This window comes from Crinia signifera, chromosome 1, assembly GCF_055691185.1.
Source record: "Crinia signifera chromosome 1, ASM5569118v1, whole genome shotgun sequence".
NCBI lineage: Eukaryota > Metazoa > Chordata > Amphibia > Anura > Myobatrachidae > Crinia > Crinia signifera.
In genome coordinates this window covers 181,456,378-181,474,506 of record NC_139217.1, presented here as the reverse complement: position 1 = coordinate 181,474,506, position 18,129 = coordinate 181,456,378, and the positions used below count along the sequence as shown (strand labels likewise).

General features: G+C 42.6%; 1 protein-coding gene across 3 annotated transcripts in view; it reads left to right on the top strand.

Moving 5' to 3' along the window:
* The window catches only part of AIMP1 (aminoacyl tRNA synthetase complex interacting multifunctional protein 1), a 70,382-nt gene that overhangs the window by 21,139 nt on the left and 31,114 nt on the right, over positions 1 to 18,129 (top strand). For all 3 annotated transcript variants that reach the window (XM_083178678.1, XM_083178685.1, XM_083178694.1), the window contains 3 exons: positions 7,420 to 7,553; positions 9,947 to 10,060; positions 10,428 to 10,577. In XM_083178678.1, coding sequence (XP_083034804.1) covers positions 7,436 to 7,553; positions 9,947 to 10,060; positions 10,428 to 10,577 — 382 coding nt within the window. In that variant the 5' untranslated portion in view covers positions 7,420 to 7,435. The remainder of the gene's footprint in view (positions 1 to 7,419; positions 7,554 to 9,946; positions 10,061 to 10,427; positions 10,578 to 18,129) is intronic.

Genomic DNA, 18,129 nt, shown 5'->3' with positions numbered 1-18,129 from the left:
GGGATCCCGGGAATTCCGGGATTGAGCATTTTTCAATCCCGAATCAGGGTATTGAGATATTGCCCTGGGATTGGCATCCCTACTTGTAATCAGACTGGATCAAAGAATATACAGTGGCTTCGTTGATACCAAAAGGTTGAAAAGTGAAAGGTTTTTAAAAAAATTTTGGTTGTCAATGTTGACCCCTGAGCATGTGTATTGCCAATTTGTGTAGTGCACACCCTCGCTTCACTTACCACGAATCAAGGTGCACATGAAGTATGAAAAGTCCCAAAAATTAAAATACAAACGCATGTCGACCGTTTCATGTATCCACCTTTTGTCAGTGTCAACCTACAGTATATACCATTGAAATCTCATCCGGTTCCCTTTGTAAACATTTTGAATCACATAGGTGTACATGTTGAAAATAAAAAAGGCTGCAAAACCCTAGGGAGGTTTTATCCTGCAAAAGGTTTTAGGATAGTTAAATATAAAAATATATTTATAACGTAATAAAAATATGGCAAACATTTGAAGTACGTTTTATTTTTTATTACACATGGTGACTTGGGTCTATAACAAGTGCAGATGTTACAGCTATTCTTGGAAGAGTTTTCTCGGAAATCAGGTTGTACCGTAGGAAATTTATTGTTCAAAGAATTGACTTAAATTTGTTTCTTTGTGGTAATACTTGGATCTTTAAACCTATATCTCTACAGCGCATTTTGTCATTAAACCATTTTGATACAGAACATCTCTACAGGGTGATTAGTGTGATTGAAACCATATTTTAGGGCTGAGCGTTCTAGTCAAGCATTTCCTTCATCTGCGTGCTTTGAAGAGGAAATAAAACTTCCCAAACTGTTTATTTTAAAGTTAAAGGTGAACTATACTCCACTGCCTAACCTTTTTCTTGTTTGTCAGAACATATCTGATTACGATGTCTTAACCCCTTTCCAAGTCATAGACTGCTCTGTTAGAAACATTGGGGCAAGAGTTAAATGCATCCCTGTTTGAAGAGCGTACCGTACATGATGTTACACTTAGTCCAGTCAGAGCTGTCGGACATGCTGCAAAACAGTGATATCCAGTACTTTGTGCATGCGATGGACTTGTACTGTGACAAAGATTTGCAGCATACTGTGAGTGATGGGCAGTCTGCTGCCATTTGAGGTGGGGAGGGGACGACGATGGTCTTGTTTTTCAAAACAAAGTACATTTCAGAATGGGAAGCGTGTTGCTTCATATTAGGTTTCCTGGCCTCTTTGTTGTATCTGTGTTGGCCAGCTTTCGCAACCTCATAGGTCACGCAGGTGATCCAAGAGTGCAGCATGGATCACTAATGCAAGCAGAAGGCATCTACTTATACTGTATGATACCCTTTTCTGCTGCATTATAATATTAGTGCTTTCATGTAAGCAGCCGCAATAGAACCTACGACCACATCTGAATCTGGCTGTAGGCATTGCTTCACATGTGTTTGACAGGCACAAGGGCTACTGGGAGATGTAGTGTGACACATACTACTAGATACTCATATACATTTACAAACACTCACACACTCGCAACCAAATTTGTACTGCGATCAGATCTGAGGGCCATGGTGGAACTTCCTAGGTGCATTTGAGCACTTTGTGTTCCGGTATATATTTAGTCCTGCAGGTTTAGCATTCCTACCCTGTTAACCTGCACATATGTAATCTTTACAATTTGTATACCCACATGTGTAGCCAAGCTGGAAATACAGATTTGCGATTTACTGACCGTTACGAAAGCATAGTGAAGCCAATTGACACTGAAGATAGTAAAAGTCTCTAGAGAAGAGGCAAATATATTGGGCTTGGCCAGACTTATAATAGTAGTTGTATCATGTAGATTGTTGGAGATATATATATATATATATATATATATATATATATATATATATATATATATATATATATATATTATTTATTATAAATTTTTATTATTATTATTTTTTTTACATGAGTAAGTTTTGACTTTTATTTAGCAGTAGCCCTGAATGAATAAATGATTTAGTACTAACTACAGGTCATAGAAATCCGTGTACTGTATTTTATCAGATATGTGTGTGTGTAACATTCTCATATGACTTTCCCAAAAGAATGAGCTAGTGATTAGTAGCAGGGCTATTTTGGGACAATGATGTCTTCGATCTGGCTAGTCACCAAGTAAAATGTCCGTGAGCTACTGTAGATTGCTAAATCTCCTGATTCTCACCGTTACTACTTGCTGGTGTATTGTGGTAGCACAGGCTTGTGTATTCACTAAAGAGAGATAAAGTTGTAAAAACTCAGGGGGTTATTCTGAATGATTCGATCCTCCGCGCATTCGCACTGGGGACCGATGTTTGCCTACTGTGCCTGTGCATAATGATTTATGCGCATGTGCAGGGTCTCTTGGTGAACAGACTCGGCAACTTGCATAGTCGCACATCCATTCACACGGCGGGGCGCCGGACTCGGGTCATGGCCATGGGAAGGCCCAGCGTTTCATGGGCGTCCCCATAAAAATGCTGGCCATTCCCATGGGGATTCGGACAGGAGCCGGGATGCTGGTGGCGGGCGGCTGACGTCAAATGGTGTCATCCGCCCACCTTGTCTTCGCCCGAATGCCAGCTAATATAAGTCAGTCTCCAGTGACTTATATTTGTGAGCCTTAAAGAAATCGGCGACCATCGAATGATTTCCCCGGCAGCGACCACATGTGAGGGGATGTGTCTTCGTGACACTTCCCCTTGCGTGTTTCGCAGCTCACAGAGTCAACCAGACTCCGGGCCTTAGTCACTTATTCCAAAATTGCACATTTCCCCCACAGATTGCTTGTTCACAATCCTACCCTAACTACAACATATAATAGGAACCGTTTCTCTAAAGCAGAATGCTGACTGTTGTTCCACATCTATTCCTAGACTAGAAACTCTATGGATTATGGTTCTACAAGTACTATGCACTGAATGGCACAAGCAGGACTGGTTGATTGTATGGGCGGAACTTCACCCCTCAACTCTGTTCTGCCATTACATTTTCCTATTGATCAGTAACATTAATAATATTATTTAAATAAACCATTTTTTTTATCTGGTAACTAGTTAAAAGCCCGGCAAACTGATGGCTTAAGGGGGTATTCAATGTGGGGTCTCGACAACCGTGACCCTGTGCCGTTCTTGGTCTGCTTGACCGAGAAATCGCAGGCATGATTCAATGTCCCGTCTGCAGAGGAACGAAAGGGGGCATGGCTGCGAGCTGCGGCCCGGAATAAGCGAGCTGCAGTCACTTCCCAGCCGTTCTCGGCAGAACGAGCCCAACTGTTTGTGAAGTCGGGCTCGTTCAATGCTGTCGGGGAAGACGGCATTGAATAGGGCCCTGCAGCCATCTCCCCCATCGGGAGATGTCTGCGGGAACTTGAATACCCCCCTTAGAGATTCTAGGTAGTAGCAGAAAGGGACTGTCTTAACTGCTCCCTCTGTCCATATCCAGGAAGATTGAAACATATCATTTTGGTTTCACTTTCTAAGGAGTAATTTGTTCCTTCAAGTGGCCTCTTGTGGTCACTGGCGGTACTTCATCTAAAAAAAAAAAGTGAGAATTTAGCCTTTTAAATATATAGGCCATTATTTTGATTGAGTCGGACGGATAAGAGTTCGGACGGAGCGCGTTTTTTAGCCCAGTGCGCATGCATACCATTCGCTATGTGCATGTGCGGCCGTCCACCACATGTATGGATGTGACACAGCGACCAAAAAAACTCTGCCATGCACGCTCGGACAAAGTGGGCGTTAACCGGCGCGTGCATGTGGGTGGTGACAACAAGTGCTGGGCATACGCCTTGCACAGGTCTCCGAGCGGTCAGAGCTGCTCACATGAGAAACACGCAAATCTCAAGCTTCGTTGACCAGCCGATCACCAGCCGCATGATCGGGCCTGCATTCGCCTTGATCATATCCCTCCTTAAAAAGGGTGGAGATAGATCGCAACGTTTATTACAAACAGATAGTCACTGGATCTACAGTTTGGATACACTACCACCCTGGGGATTAAATCAAAATTTAGGTTTATAATGTTGTCTTTGAAATTACAATATATATATTGAGTACAGCTTTGATCGTATTTTGCTTTATTTAAATTTGTTATTGTAACATTGCCGTTTTGCAGAAGGTTACGGCTATGAAATGTGTTTTTATTCTCTTCTTTGATCCTATTGAGACCATTGGTTTGATAATTGAACAGCTTCAATGTTTCACTATCTCCACCCCATTTAAGGGGGGATATGATCAATAATTCTGTAACGCAGAGATGTCAAAGTATGTCTGGTTTCTAAAAAATGTTGTGCCACGGGCTGATCACTATGCCCTGTGGCAAGTGCTGCCTTATTTGAGGAGCGATGGGCTGCAGCGTGGCCTTGAAACGTCGGCTCAATCTTAGCCTCCTGGTGTTTTTATTTGAGTGCCGATGTCCAGACACACATATATAATACACAGTTGCTCTAGATTGATGTTAGTACATATATAATACACTTTTGCAAAGTATTTATGTCATTACAATCAGAATAATTCAGCAACAGAATATAATTAAATTCCTTAAATGCTATTTAAGCGCCATTTCAACTATGATTATAGGGATTCCCGTCTCTTACTGTATACTACGTTTTCTTTAGTCCTGGGGATTGTTGTATCAGTGACTTTAGCACGGGTGAGCACAAGTGCTGACAGTTGTGGGGAGATCATAGTTGGACGTGGAATGTCACTGCATGAGTGACAGGAGCCAGCTGCTGGGAGCAACACATGCACTCAGTCTGTTTCCTAAATTGTCTTGCATATCTGTTATCTGGGGCAAACGCTACACTGCTTTTCAAGGTAACGTACAAATGGTACTATGCTGAATTTTTGCTAAATATGAAATGATACTATATTTTATTAAACATATTGTGGATCTGATTTCTAAATAGGGAAAACTATTGCAATGTACAGTAAGTTGCAGTGTTTTAATATTCTCCACTCATTTCATGTGCGGTGGGATGGATATTTATTTGAAAACTCCTCTCATGTTCTTCGTTGTTCCTATTGCTGCTGAAGTACTTTTTTTACAGATTAACTTTTATGCATTTGCTGGTTTTACAACTGTTTCGGTGATGGTGCTTGGCCTCCCCTTCTCTGCCTCATGACTGATCACTTAACCATGTGCTACTTGGGGAACTGTTCTAGGTTTTCTTGTAAGAGCTCCTGTACTACATAATAAATATGGAATTTGTAAAGTACTATTAAACGCATCATTATAGAATGCATAATATTTAGTTCTAACATTGTGCATGTCCTCATTTCATATTGGCAGTAGCTTTTGGTAATGTGCGTTTTGCCTAACTAAATCCTCCCTCAAAACCTGCAGATAAAATTCCTGCACACATTCCTTGCAGGGCTAAAATGTTATCTTATGCCGACTCTTGTAAATATTTAACTCCTTGTTGATCAGACAGTGACCTACTAACACAAGTAAACAAGCCCGTATACTGTTGGTGTCTGGACTCATGATGGTCAAACTACTCAAGGTCGGCATTGACAGAAGGATGACACAAGCAAAAAGTCGACATAGACATGGTCAACACTGAAAAGGTTGACACAAGTTTTTCATGTTTTTTTGGTCCGACTTGGTTCATTCTTTACCATCCAAAAGGGCATGGAGGGAGAATAGAATAGTGTGCCGAAGCATGGCGTGCGCGGTGGTACACTTAATACGGTGTCCATGTCGACCTATGCACAAAAACCATGAAACACTAGTGGCAACCTTTTCAGTGTTGACCATGTCTATGTTGACCTTTTGATTACTTCGACCTGTGAATGTCAACCTTGAGTATGTTGCCCATTAGTGGTCGACCTAATGACTGTCGACCTAGAGTCAATCTATCATTGGGATACGTTCATTGGGTCACCAGCAAGTTGTTACAGTCATGCATTTTGGTTGACATGAGTCTAGATCGACATGGGTTAGATCGACAGGGGTTAGGTCGATATGGGGTTTTTCACTGTTTCTTGAGCCATGTGCCGACAGGCGGTATTTCTTACCCTACCATTCACTACGGTGTGATGGGAGAATAACATAGTGTTTCAAGCCTGAAGCATTGCAAGCACAGCGGTGCTATTTAACATGTCGACCTTCGGGTAAAAAAAACAGTGAAAACCCCATGTCGACCTTTTGACTGTTGACCTTATGACCCTGTCGTCCTAACCCACATTGACCTAGACTCATATCGACCTTCCTTGCATGTCGACCTAGACACATGTCGACCTAATGGTGTAGACCTAATGACTGTCAAACAACTTGCTGGTGGCCAACTGATCCACACCCCTATCATTATACCATAACCATACATCAATCTGTTCAGGGTGGGTCCCCATTATGTTTCATTTGCAGTAATTAATTGCAACTAGACACACGCCCCAATTTTAATGTGCAAACGAAATTCTAGGGCTATATAATTAAATATTAACTGTTTATAGTTCATAACTACAGTATTATCGCCACATACAATATTATATTGTGTCTGTCCAGTGCTGAAAAGTTAAATGGATAAACAGCACTTTTTAAGGAAGAATTTTAAAAGGATAAAACAAAGCTGGTTTTCTGTAATAAACAGTTGAGTGTTCATTAATGGTTATTGAGATCCTGTTTTAATTGGTAGCCAAGTAGATATTTGTTGCCCTATCCCAGTGGTTTCCAAACTTTTTAAAATCATGGCGCCCGAGAGCATCAGAATTTTTTCCCACAGCACCCCCAGGCCAAAAGTTTCTTATCCAGAAATGTTTAAAAATAGTAAATAGTTGTATATGTCATACATAGGTTTAATTATGGGTGAGGGACAGGATCAGCTTCTGTTTGTCCACAGATTTTATTTTTGGCAGCAATGGTTTTGCCTTTTACATTGACCATAAATAATTTGAATTGTTCCTGGAACACCAATCCAAGGCACCCCTGCAAGTATCCCAAGGCACCCCAGGGAGCCACGGCACACAGTTTGGGAACCACTTTTCCCTATCCCCTTATAGAAAGCAGATGATGCTTCTCTTTCTTGCAATAGTTTGTAATATACAGAAACGTTGGTGTCTGTACCTGACTATTTTTGATATAGTGTATTCATGTCAGTGGTTGTCTTACTTTTGTACTTTATTTGTACTTTTCTTTGTTCCAGAGCTACAGTATGGCGATTTGCTAGCGTTTTGGGAAAAATGTGTGTAGAAAAATTATATTTGGTTGTGCATTTTGGTAAATAAGTTAAGCTGGGTACTTACTGGAGTCATATTGTTTGTTCGTTTGAACGACTGACGACATTAAAGGAAACCATTTAGCACATCCATTAATGATATATCTGAAACTTATCGGTGCATCTGCATTTTATTTATGCATATTTTATTGTCTTGTCTAGGTTTGTTGTCCGGTCTATGATAAAGATGGCTACAAGTAATCCAGTATTGAACAGATTAGAGCAGAGGGCCTCTGAGGCTGATCAAGTCATTGTATACCTCAAACAGCAAGTTGCACTTCTGAAAGAAAAAGCAAGTAAGAATATAGTAATGAATTTTAATTACTTTTATCATTATTGTTTTATTCTGGCTGAAAGAGCAGTGGTTACTCTTACAACACAAGCTCTCAGGACTGTCAAAACAAAGTTGGTCCACTACAGTTAGGTCCGATCTGTAGTTACAAGAATGGATATCCAATTGTTACTGTGTAATTTCACTTGAAGGCTTCCATAAATCCCATTCACTTGCAGATCTGGCTATGGTCTAGATCAGTGGTAGCCAACCCTAGCCCTCGAGAGCTACCAACAGTTCACATTTTCCAGACAACCTAGCTGCTGCACAGCTGCACTCATTAATCACTGAAACTTTTTAAAAGATACACAGATGGAGCTAATTAGCTCACTTGTGATTCTGTGAGGAGACCTGCAAAACATACACTGTTGGTAGCTCTCGAGGACCAGGGTTGGCTACCCCAGGTCTAGATCCACCTCCATGTTTATTACACAAATAACATAGCCACACATCATCCCTGCATGGCTAGCCACATTATCATTTTTTGCTTTTACTATACACTGAAGAGGCAAACGTAATGGGATAGGTACCTAGCAGTGGCAGTTTTTACCTATGGGCAGCAGGGCTGCAGGCCCCCCCAGGTAAAATCCGCCACCCTAGTGAAACCAGATGCAGTCTTTGAGACTGCACTGGCTTCACTGTGACTGGCAGTGACTTCCTATTGGAAGTCCGAGCTGGCAGTCACCGAAGGCAGTCCCATTAGGAGGTTTTCCCTCCCTCCGGTGCTGCCTCTTTGGCTTCTATGGGCAGTAGCCGCAGCAGCCCATAGAACCAGGGGCAGGCGCATGCGCGGTATCTAGTTTGCACTGGTACCGGTGCCTGTCATCTGTATTGTGCAGGTGCCGGGACCGGGATTTAACTTCTATGGGTTGCCGCCGAACCAGCGCATGCACAGTATAGAGATCGTTACTGCACATATGGCAGTACCTGTCATCATCCAAGCACAGGGACTGCCTGGAAACATCGGCACTGGGGGTCGGCTAGGAGCAGCAGTGGCAGGGATCGCTGGGAGCAGGAGCAGCGGTGCCGGTGGGTTGCTTGCCAGCGGCAGCCCCCCTCCTACTATAAGGTAGGAGCTGTCACTGGTACCTAGTATTGTGTTGGACCCCTAGCCCAAACAAAGTACAGAAACTCAACATGGCTTCCGTCCCACAAGTAAAGGGTAGACCTCTGGAGAGATGTTGACCCATACCGCTTTCATAGCTTCCCACAGCTCTCTGATATTTATATCTGCAGGATCTTAGGTGAGTATGGACCTCTTCACAATGTCCCATAAATGCTCAATTGGGTTGATTTTGGGGGAATGTGGTGACCACATTGTTTTGGGGAATTTCCTTGCATGCTCCTAAAACCAATTTTGGACCCAATTGGGAGTGATAAAACAGTGCACAACATCCGAGAAGGCTGCAAATGTGACCAAGCACTGTAATGTAGCATTCCCCAGTCAATGATGTGTTCAGGTAGACCAGAAGACCCAACCCATGCCACATGAACCCACCCTATACCATTATGGAACCATCATCAGTCTACACAGTGCCTTATAGACAACTGGGGTCCATGGCCTCATGGGGTCTGCCCCACATGCGAACCCTACCATCAGCCCAACCAAGGTGGAACATTGACTTGTATTACGCCACTGTATCTGCTCTCTTATCTCATTGGTGCTAAAGAACTCTGCACTAACCTGCTGAGTATGCGTCTGGTACCTCCTGTATTGGATGTGGATGCAATTTGGCCAGTGTTGCTTGCCTGTTACCACAGACCATTCCTTTGGTCACAATCATTAAGTACCCATGGTTGTCCACTGCACTGACCATAGTGGGTTTTAATGCCTTCCATGAGGTATTCCCAGTACACATGTTACACCGTACATCTGTTCCATAACTTCTGGCCTTGCTTGTATAACTTAAATGTTCCTAACACCTTGGTTGTGGGAGGAAGCTGTCTACTGTAGTAGATCCCACAGCCAAACCTACCAATTTATATATAGAGCGTACACTATTTCCTGAAATGACAAACTATGGATGTAACCGGTTACAGGGATGAAGGGCTCCCAAAGGTACCGTTGATACAGGAGGCACATTTGTGTTTGCTGTCTCTCAAGTGACCAAAACTTTGTGCCCCGTAACAATACTGCAGAAATAAGGTTCTTCATGCCCTCAGATCATTCATACAGTACACAGCATTTGATGATTTATAACTTGATGCAAGTTTTTTTTCTATTCAATCAATTGACGGATAAAAAGATATTCAAGAAGTTGAAGTGTAAATGTTTTGATTTTTGAAAGACTATAGTACCCCATTACCTCTGGTGATTCACTGGCTAGACAGACATTAACTCTAGGATATTAATGTTAGTTTTGCAGGCATCTCTACGGGAGGAAAAGAAGCTCCGTGTGGAAAATGCAAAGCTGAAGAAAGAAATTGAAGACCTGAAGGAGCACCTTGTGCAAACAGAAGCAAAAAATGGAGGTAACATCAATCAATAATTGCATAACTCACACTTCCCTATGTATGCCTACAATTAACCATACATATCTAAAGGCATCTCACAACAGCTATAATTATCCTTCTTAAGGTGCGTACACACGGGCATAAAATCGCTGGCAATATAGTCGCTGAACGACCATATTGCCAGCGATTGGAGTGTGCACCGGTGATAAATGAGCAATATGATTGCTGAGCAATATATTGCTAGCGATCATATTGCTCCGTGTGTACTCAGCTTAATAGGTCTATTTTGCAGGAGAAATAGAAGTATTTTCTCTCTATCATTTATTTATGGACACATTTAGATTTGCATAAAATTCATTTATTTATTTTATTTCTACCACCTTAGTGAAACAGGTTGGTGTTCCTGCTAGTGCACCAACTGTCTCCAGTTCCGCTACCTCACAACCTGCTGCTCAAACGGCTCCTGTGAAACCTGCCCCTCCAGCACCGAAAGCAGGGGGCGAAGAGAAAAAAAAGGAGAAGCCAGAAAAGAAAGGTATAATCTAGATGGAAGTTTCCCATATTCTGACATTATGGCAGCTTCCTTATTTGATTTTTCTCAAGTTTTGAAGCAAGACCGGCTTTCTATTCTACCTAAAAACAAAATACATCAAGCCTGCTTCCAGTTTTTTAGAATTATTTTGCTAGATCTATGTGTAGGTCTGAATCATTCAGTCACAACCATGAGATGTTCATGTCGGTTAAAAGAAGGGTTGTGACATCCTAGCAGTGAGGTGAGGCCGAGCCTTCCCTGTCATACTAACGAATACGCCCCATAACTATGTAAAGTAAATGAAAAATACAAAGAATATATTAGAAATATCTCTTTTATATTATTCTAATCATTGTTATAGTAAAAACTGTTGAGTAAAATAGATATAGCATTTGGGGCAGTGCCTCCCCTGCCTATCTTTTCTGCATATCTCTCAGCGAATTTCCAGTAATATACAGACGGAGCTGCTCTTATCTGTGTGGCTCCCGGTGTGCGATTTGGTGCACCCTGGTGCGAATGAGGTGCAAGTGTGTGTGTGTGAGGCGTTCGCGTACCCCTCTTGCATAAATGGACGTGCAAGCGTATGAGACGCTTGCGTGTCCAGCTCCGGCTAGCAGATGAGCTCATATATTGGTTCGGGTATTAGCAAGTTCCTCCAGAGCCATTTAGCTCGCCACACATCCTGCATTGTAACCTATCTATCCTTCACTGCTAATCAGTCTTCTGTAATGTCAGTGCCCAGTGTGACACATACTTACACAAGCTTTTGGAGTACAGTAGCTTGCAAATGTTTCTCTACTATAGAAAGGTGTATTAAAAGAAGCTGTTAGACTCCTATATGTCAGTGTATTTATCTTCAGTTTAATACTCTTATTTAGAGCTTGTGATTAAATCAAATGGATGTAAAGAAAAATAAAACATTTTGTATTTTGCGTTAAATCATTATAGCATAAATTATGTCAGTTTATGCAGCATAAACAAGTTGGTAATAATGCATTTAGCCTCTGCCAAAGAACTTGCCGTTTATAAATAATTAGGGATAGGCTAATGATCTGTACTGCAGCACACAGATGAAAAGCCAAGTGTTCTACCTCACACAGATGTGTCCTCATTCATCTTGTTTTAATATGCCATGCGGGGTGTGTTGCCTGGTGTCCGTGAGCCACCAGGTCTCCTGCAGCTCTGCTAATGTCAGAGATCTTCTTTATGCCCAGAATGAGACTAAACACAATGCGACTAGGATGCATGAGGAGACTGTGCTGATTAATTTAATATGATGCTTGTGTATTGTGTGTGACTGAGTCTGTTTATGGAGCAGAACAGAACTTTTATTGAAAAAAAATCTGAGGCTGCTACATTGTAGACCTTTTTGTACAGATCCAGAGACTCAGTCGCACACAGAAATATAAGTGTTGTCGCACTGACTGATATTCAAGTGTCATATATATCAAATTAATCAGCACTTCCGTGTCATGTGTCCCAGTCAAGTTGTGACTAAGGAGTATTTTCAGCAAAAGAAAACTGAAAAAGGCAGGATGCTAGAGGAATCGCACTCGACCTGGCATGGTTTGGTGTGACTGCATACAAAGATGTATGAGGACATAACTGTATGACCTATTTCCTTTTCAGTGTATAAATGCTGAGAGGGAGAGCTCTTGCTATGTATTAGAAAACACTGTGCAACTGCAAACGCACATTTTAAACTTGATGGGCATTCTGATTACTTTCACAACTTGTATCTAGATCATTCATTTTTTTACCATTCACACGTGGATGTTTTTAATTTCTGACGTAGACTTGTACGCTTTGTGAGAAAGTCCTAAATGAGCTGCAGCAACTGCCAAACCTACTTTGTAATTTAAGGTAATGCGCAATCCATGAAGAATGAAAATTGCAATCTGCTAAATCTAAGGAAAAATCCGTTGAAAAGTTTTGATTAATGACCACTTCCATTTCTTTTTATCTGGAGAGTGATCGGACTCTGGAATTTGCTTCCAAAGGAAGTATTGGTTTTCACTTGTAAATCAAATTGCAGATACTGTTTGACAAGGTGCCCTGAGAATGCAGTCCCTTCTGTAATCATAACACAGTGCTGCTCTATGGAGTCATATAAACAGTCCCGAAATGCAGTTGTTGTTTTTTTCTATTCGGTATGAAACATTTTTTTTTATATTAGTACATTTATTTGTATATACATATTTTATCTGTGACTGCTTTCAGAATATTTATGCACCTACAAAAGGGGTGTTAAATGGGTTGTACGTTGTAGAAGTTTGCCAACATGGACCACACCAGAGGTATACCATGCCATGTAGCCATAGCAGCTTGTATGCTGTCGGTCATGCAATGTCATGTTGGAATAACAAGTCAACAAACAGCCCTCGCAAAGGCGCTGGTCCACCGAGGGACCGACCCTTTTTCAGCCTATGGCCAATCTGCCCCTGATGTTATATCAAACTGTACAATACAGATATATCCTCATACACCTATCCTTTTTGCACTATATAATATATGCCACAGCTAGAGATTCTTGTGCTGTGTACTTTTTGCCCAATTTTGGACAAGGCCCATACACACTGGGTGATTTTGAGCTGAACGCAGCCCAGTTTTGTTGTTTGAGCTGCTTTCAGCTCAAAAGCCGCCCAGTGTGCACACGCCACTGGGATCTGTTTAGGTTGGCTTGCTTGATATCATCTATGTTGAAGGTCTTAGGAAATCTGCTTAAGCTATGTTTTCTTTAGCGCATCACATGCAACTTCTCATCCATTCGGGCGTATGTTATGCACTGATATGGTATTCTTTTAGACTCCAAACTGCAGACATGTCTGAATGACTTTAAACTCTTTATTTTAATAAAGGATTACATTTTGGGTTGCTCTTGGCATAGTTTTGGATGTTTTCAATTCTTCTGTTTGTTTTACTTGTAGTATATTTAGTTTTTAAGGATTTTACAGGATTCAGAACAATAAAGTTCTAACTGATGTGTTGAATACCTTAAGTTTTTTGTGGCAATGGAAATGTCTTGTTGGTTCCAGAGGCCATTTTTGAGACAGGCAGCCATGGCACAACCTATACAACTTGTAATGTGGCCTGTAGCGACATCACAATGGTCTGTTGACCGTTGATAGTCAAATCCAGGTATTTAAACATATCCACTTGTTCATTGATGATCTCATCTAGATTTATTTGCACAGGCGCAGTTCCAGTAAAAAATCTGCTTGTTTTATTCTGCATTTATTTGTAAGCCGAGCTTTGCTGTAGTTGTGTGGAGATTATTTAGGATGTTTGGAACACCGTGCATGTTTTGGCTAGGAACACAATATAAATATTGACCTCTTTTTGCACAAATTAATTGGTATAAAGTCACAGATGAAGACTTAAGCTGTGTACACATGGTGGGATTTTTGCCTATTGATTTTGACTATATAGCCAAAATCGCACAGTGTTTAGCCACGTGGGAACGTGATCTGCGGCGTTGGTATCGCATGGCTAAATATACTGTGCAGCAAGTCCTATCTTGACTATGTCACCCGTAGAATGTATTTATACTGCATACTCCGTCAGCTTTGCTACTTTTTTTTCCCAATTTTTTTTCATTCTAAGGTACTTAAGATTAGTGTCTTGGAACAGTTATATGTCAAAAATCCATGCATGCTGTGCTGCGTAGGACTATATAGGTGATATGAGAATAGGTGTTTGCAGAGACATTAGCAATGTATTTAATTTAGCAATAGCAAAGTAGTTAATTTTAAGTCAATGCATAAATTTGTTTATGGAACGTACTCTTCTTTCTCTCTTTCTTTAAAAGTGTTCCTGTTCTCTTCACTTGTTTTTCTCCCTTGATATTAGTGCTTTCTATTGCATATATGTATCCATTATTCATTTGGAGTAGCAATTGGTCTAAAGACACTTGTAAATTGTAGTAGCTTCATTATGCTTTTTCATTAGAACCAAAACATTGTTTTCCACGCTTCTATCGAAAATTTAAGACAGGATGTTGTTTGCTTTTCGACAGTCAAAACGTCAACAATAATTTTGTGCAAGAGAATCCCGGGATAGTATTGGTGTTCTCCCATCGCTCTATTACTATTATTACTGCGTAGCAAAATTCCCTTGGCACTGTGACATGTCCGTAAATTATCCTGCACTGATGTTTCATATAGACATGGAGGCCACAGCAGATCCCTCCCCCCAGTATAATAGGAAGGCAATGAATGTTGGGTTTCAAACTTTCTCCAGGCCAGAAAGTGGCAGTGTTTTATAAAGGGCTAATCTACAGGGTCCAGTGTAAGCCACCAGTTCCTGTTCCACTTTACAAAACATTGTTTTTTGCAGAAAAGTTGTCTTTGGGCCTGATTCAGAATGGCAAATTTGCAGATGACTGCGAGTGGTTTGCCGCAGCCCATCAGAGTAAATATCTGTCCTGTGTAAATCTGTGAGTGAATTGTGAAAATTTAGCAATCTGCTATCCTGTCCCACATCCATACTCAAATCACTCCCAGTCTGAGTAAATCTGAGTAAAGGTCCATACACTCTGGCCGATTTTGCTCAGCGTGTATGGACAACGATGATCGGGAAAATCACTGGCCTGAAAATTAGTCCGTGCATACACACTGAGCGATTATTCGCCCACCTAAGCAATTTTTCCAGGGGTGGATGACTCCATAACAGGATGCTATGAAAAGCCATCCACCCTGTCACTCATGAGTGGTCGTGGCCGGCAATGATGCTGGAGCACGCATCAGCGCTCCTCACTGCCCCATACACATTGGACAGCTTTTGAGCTGAAAGCAGCTCAAACGACAATACTGACATGTTTTCAGCTCGAAATTGCCCAGTGTGATACAGGCTGATTAAAGCTCCCTTAAAATGCCTTTGCACCCTCCCTTAAAATGCCTGGGCATGCCTATGTTTTTTCAGACACTCCCAGAATATGACCGGTCACCACCCCCAAACCATGACTTCCTGTCCAGCAAATGGCGATGAGATATTTTCTCTATTTCTGTCTGTGCTATTTTGGCTTGCGCATGCACACTACGATCTGTACACATGCACGGTCATTTCATAATCGAACAGATTGTGAATTCAGAAACCAGCTATTAGGTCTGAATAAGCCCCTGAGATGCAATGTGATACAACTAGGACGCACCAGGACACTGTCTGAATAATCTGATATGATGAACTTGTATGTTGTGTCTTTGATTCTGTAAATGGAGCACAATGGAGATTGTGTTGTAAAATAACTGCAACTGTTATATTGTAGCACTTCCTATACAGATTCAGTGACTGTAATACACGGTCACTGATAGACAAGTGTTGCATATCAAATTAATCAGCACAGTGCCCTAGTGCGTTTTAGCTGCATCGTGTCTTAAGATGTATTATTTGTCAGAAAGGTGCCCGACACTAGCAGTGTGGAACTGGCATGATGAGAGGAGATGTTTGGCATGACTGTGGCAATAATGTACAAGAACACATTATTACCCAGTTTTTATCCCCGTTCACCTTCCTAGTTACACCCCTCCATATTAGATTCTAGGCTCTCATGCCTCACTTGCCCTTGCATTATCCTTGTCACAAGTACACCTTTGTTCCCATGGTCACCCTTGTCCACAGAAACTCTTGTGATGTCTATATGCTCTCTTGTAGTTCGTTGAGTGCGGATTATTTTAATCCCTTTACTGTGCTTTATAATATAAAGTAATGTGTATGTTTCTTCTATGTCTGCAACAATGGTAAAAAAGGTATTAATCATAGGAAGGGTATAAAAGGAAAGAACAGTTAAGTCCTGGAGCCCTGAGTTTGTGGACATTCATTATCCCTTATGTGGATTTCTTATGTTTGCCACCGTTTTCCATTTCCACAGAACAGTGTGGTAAGAGTTACTGTATTACAGGTACACCACCGATTTTCCGGCAACCGTTGATCCGGAACCTCTTTTAATCCGGACAGAGCAAAATTGTCCGGATTAAAAGAGGTCCATTAAACTCTTTTAATCCGGAACACTTTCTGCGCATGGGCGTAACACGCAATAGGCGCAAGTTAGCTTCTGCGGACACTGCAGGTGACACAGAAAGCATCATGGCGTCTGAGGTGAAATCAAGTGACACAGCGTGCAGCAGTGGGAGTGATATGTCGCCCAAGGTCCCGGCAAGTACCGCACATTGGCGGAACACACATCATGAGCAAGTTCCACTGGATACAGCTTCCAATAACTCTGCAGGTGACACAGCGGGCAGCAGTGGGGGCGATATGTCGTCCAAGGTCCCGGCAAGTACCGCACATGGGCGGAAGAGAAAGCATGTTCAAGTTCCACTGGATACAGCTTCCAAGCACACTGCAGGTGACACAGCAGGCAGCAGTGGGGGTGATATGGCGGCCAAGGTCCCAGCAAGTACCGCACATGGGCGGAAGAGAAAGCATGTTCAAGTGCCACTGGGTACAGCTTCCAAGCACACTGTAGGTGACACAGCAGGCAGCAGTGGGGGTGATATGTCGTCCAAGGCCCAGGCAAGTACCGCACATGGGTGGAAGAGAAAGCATGTTCAAGTGCCACTGGGTACAGCTTCCAAGCACACTGCAGGTGACACAGCAGGCAGCAGTGGGGGTCATATGGCGGCCAAGGTCCCAGCAAGTACCGCACATGGGCAGAAGAGAAAGCATGTTCAAGTGCCACTGGTTACAGCTTCCAAGCACACTGCAGGTGACACAGCAGGCAGCAGTGGGGGTCATATGGCGGCCAAGGTCCCAGCAAGTACCGCACATGGGCAGAAGAGAAAGCATGTTCAAGTGCCACTGGTTACAGCTTCCAAGCACACTGCAGGTGACACAGCAGGCAGCAGTGGGGGTCATATGGCGGCCAAGGTCCCAGCAAGTACCGCACATCGGCAGAAGAGAAAGCATGTTCAAGTGCCACTGGGTACAGCTTCCAAGCACACTGCAGGTGACACAGCAGGCAGCAGTGGGGGTCATATGGCGGCCAAGGTCCCAGCAAGTACCGCACATGGGCAGAAGAGAAAGCATGTTCAAGTGCCACTGGGTACAGCTTCCAAGCACACTGCAGGTGACACAGCAGGCAGCAGTGGGGGTCATATGGCGGCCAAGGTCCCAGCAAGTACCGCACATCGGCAGAAGAGAAAGCATGTTCAAGTGCCACTGGTTACAGCTTCCAAGCACACTGCAGGTGACACAGCGGGCAGCAGTGGGGGTCATATGGCAGCCAAGGTCCCAGCAAGTACCGCACATGGGCAGAAGAGAAAGCATGTTCAAGTGCCACTGGTTACAGCTTCCAAGCACACTGCAGGTGACACAGCGGGCAGCAGTGGGGGTCATATGGCAGCCAAGGTCCCAGCAAGTACCGCACATGGGCGGAACACACAGCATGTTCAAGTGCCACTGGGTACAGCTTCCAAGCACACTGCAGGTGACACAGCAGGCAGCAGTGGGGCTGTTATGGCATCCCCAGACAGTTCAAGTGACAGTAATGCTGCTAGGCCTTCCAAGAACAGTCGTGGTACAGGTATAAAGCGTAAACACAAGTCTATATCGGTGCAGG